This window comes from Protomyctophum bolini (assembly GCF_963924005.1).
Source record: "Protomyctophum bolini genome assembly, chromosome: 5".
In the NCBI taxonomy this organism is placed as follows: domain Eukaryota; kingdom Metazoa; phylum Chordata; class Actinopteri; order Myctophiformes; family Myctophidae; genus Protomyctophum; species Protomyctophum bolini.
Window position 1 is genome coordinate 30080798 of NC_137866.1, and position 3403 is coordinate 30084200.

The 3403-nt window shown below is 42.3% G+C and overlaps 1 protein-coding gene across 1 annotated transcript in view; it reads left to right on the forward strand.

Moving 5' to 3' along the window:
- LOC308315463 (metabotropic glutamate receptor 7-like) overlaps positions 1–574 on the forward strand; it is a 168282-nt gene extending 167708 nt beyond the window's left edge. Inside the window, exon 14 of the mRNA XM_080763454.1 lies at positions 214–574. Coding sequence (XP_080619580.1) covers positions 214–263 — 50 coding nt within the window. The 3' untranslated portion in view covers positions 264–574. The remainder of the gene's footprint in view (positions 1–213) is intronic.
- The last annotated feature ends 2829 nt before the right edge of the window (positions 575–3403 follow it).

Below are 3403 nucleotides of genomic sequence, written 5' to 3' on the forward strand. Positions count from 1 at the left end.
GGGTCATCTTAAAATCGTGTCATAAAAGAATTGTGGTCCAAAAATAAACAAACTGTCTCAAGGATATTGTCAGGGAGGTGTGTATGAAAAATGTATTTTTAATTTCACTACAACTTTAATTAGTTTTTATTTAGTTTTCGTCTGTGAAACAGAAGAACATTTGTAGTCGATGAATGTAACACTGACCTCGTTTCTTCACTCTCTCCTCAACAGGTCAGGCGACCAAGAAAACGTACGTGAGTTACAACAACCTCAGGATCTGACCTGCATTCTGGACGAAGAAAAAAAAATCCTTTATCTGTGACCTCGTGGCCCGAAGGAGGAAGGATTATCGGAACGGACGCAGAGTAGGACGGATGAAGCACCGAGAGACGAGACTTGACGGAGCGTAGCAGAGCCTAGCGGAGCGGTAAACCTACCTATGCACTCCAGGACTGGATTAGTGTCCAAACCGCTACCATACCCAATTTACCAAATTTTATCCCACGATTTTTTGCAACCCGTTTTCTTTCACCCAGTGTCAATTATCTAGTGTAATCCTGGCCGCTAAACACTCCCTATGCCAACCTGGGGAGAGCAACGGACTGACCTCATGCTTCCTTCAATGCATGAGGAGTGAGCTTCTTATCACCTGACAAGGGGGTAGTTTCCCAGGTTGGACGTAGCGCATGGAAGGAACACGTTATTCCGACCAGTTCCTTTCGGCTGTATGGGTTTTAAACAAAACATTCCTCTAAAATACGGTATAGGCGGGACCCTCACCCCTCCCCTTGCTTTCTGACACAGCCGGTTGATGAACGGACGGGGGGTAGGAGGCGACCTTGTCCTTTTTTGGAAAGTGGGATATTGTTGACTTGTAGTGACCGGACGGACCGCGCACCGACTGTGCCGCACAGCGCCACACGACACGGACCAGGACAGGACAAGTGGCACTGTTTCCAAAAAAACGATTTATTTAATTTTTTTGGTTGTTGTTGCTTTTTTGAGATGCCATTAAAGCCATATTCTCTTGGAGTTCTCATTATAAATTATTTATTTTTTATTGTATTATTTATGAAGTGATTTCTTCTTCCGTGTGCCTCTTATTTCTGTTTAAACGGCTGGAGTTGATTTCATTTGACTTGAATAGTAGATTTATTGTCCTCTCTCTCTCTCTCTCTCTCTCAGTGGTCAGTCAGATGATGATTATTATTATACATACACCAGTGATGGGCATTGTAACTATATTTTTCCTTTTTTTTTGTAAATAGTCGAGAGTATTTTTCATGTTTGGAGTAACAAATCTAGATATTATCCCGTTTTTTGTTGGATTGGCTTTGGATGGAAACACAGGTGATCTAAAGCCCAGACCACACCAATGACTTGCCATGCAACTCCTTGTAAACATGCAACTCCTTGTAAACATCCTTGCAACATGCTAATACTTGAAACTCCTTGTGAAAGAATGGTGCTTTAACTGCACACACAAGCATTGAGGATTTTCCATAGCTACAGTTTTTGTGACGTAACGTAAACCACTGAGTTTCTGTGACAAGGGTTTTTTTTCTCCGACTCTGTGTAAAACGACACACACACACACACACACACACACACACACACACACACACACACACACACACACACACACACACACACACACACACACACACACACACACACACACACACACACACACACCACACACACACACACACACACACACACACACACTAACGTGGATGGAAACTAGCATTTTCTCATACCAATAATTTAAACTCCTTCGAATTGAATCACTTGCGACGCAATGAGCCGACTTGCGCCGACCTTCAACGGGGACATATCAGACCGCTGTGAGGAACGCTACAACGGTTTTGTTGTGTCTGGAATCATTGGTGTGGTTTGAGCTTAAAGCAGCTGTTACCATCCAGTGGTTGTTGGATTGGCTTTACTTCTGAGAAGCACAACAGTGTTCACATTGCATGTGCCGATGATGTATGTTTGTTATCTATTTGATGTGTCGAAACAAAAACATATATATAAATGAACAAAAAAAAAGATAATGATAATACATTCTGAAAATGTTACTGAGCTTCTAAACATCGTTCTGCTGCGGTTTCATTTTGTTCCTCGAACCACGGTGGATTTCAACCAGTGTTCCTTGAAGTGGTTCCAGGTGGTCCCCAGCTAATGATGGATGAGTTGGTAACCAAATGGACCCTTATAGATCTTTGACTCTCGAGAACGCAAAAGGAAACTAAATGGACCCTTGTTAAACAACTGCATTACCTAATTTACAAGAAGTCTACACGAGAGGATTGTTCTCTTCTAATGGTACCAACATCAAGACAGCATGAATTGTGGACAAAATCTTATCGAAAGATAACAAAATATCCTTTAGTCCTGAGTCTGAGAGGCTAAATGTCAATGGTGGTCCGTGTGGCTCAAATACCGAATAAATGGCCTGACATGAACGGGGTTGAAAGCCACTGCTTGAACTGCAACCGAACCGAAGTCTTGATTTCTGACAGAATATGGCTTTAATCCGTCGTTGAATTGCCCCCCCACGGCCCCCCCCCCCACCTCTGTATCTTGAAGCATGCATGGTTTTCTATGGTTTCGTACAGGCTGCGTTGATGCCTATTATCAATGGTGTGGAAAGAAAAATATATCAGATCAAATCATGCAAGTATGTTGTGATGTCTTTCAAAACAATCGAAATGTAATAAAAATAATCATTTTGTTATCTTTTCTACAATTAAACACGGCAGGGTATCATAGTCATTTTGTGCGTGTGTGTGTGTGTGTGTGCGTGTGTGTGTGTGTGTGTGGCTATTTCATCAAGGACCCCAAAAATTATATGTATTTGGTCGCCGACCCCCATCCCAGAAGTAAAGATTTTAATTCAAAAAATGTGCTCTGAAAAAATATATATCCAAAGATTTGCACCACATTTTCCCTATTTAAAATAAATAGCAGATCTACAAGCTTGTAGCACAGCACTCGGTGCTGCACTGAGCTTGTAGATCTGCTACTTTCCCAATAGTATAACATAATGCTTAAAACACCAAAAGGGGTTCCTGAATGGGTCAAGGTAGCCTACTTGGTGCGAATTATCCTCACTCTTCCCGCTTCCCTCATTGCAGTCAGTGAGATACCTTACTCTGTGTGGGAGGCTGGTGTGCTCTGTCACACTGTATGGCTTCCTGCTCAACATGAATATCTTTCAGTATTGGCCTTGCAATAGTTGTTCAGGACGAAACATGCATAAATTACATACGTGCATATTTATGTCCATAGGCCGCCGCAAAGCTGCAAACCTGGCCTTCAACCGACCAAATGAACATTCGATGACCATGCAGGCCTTAAACCTTACACAGCTTTGGCGATTATCACATCAAACCAACTTGTCCTGTTCTGTTATCAC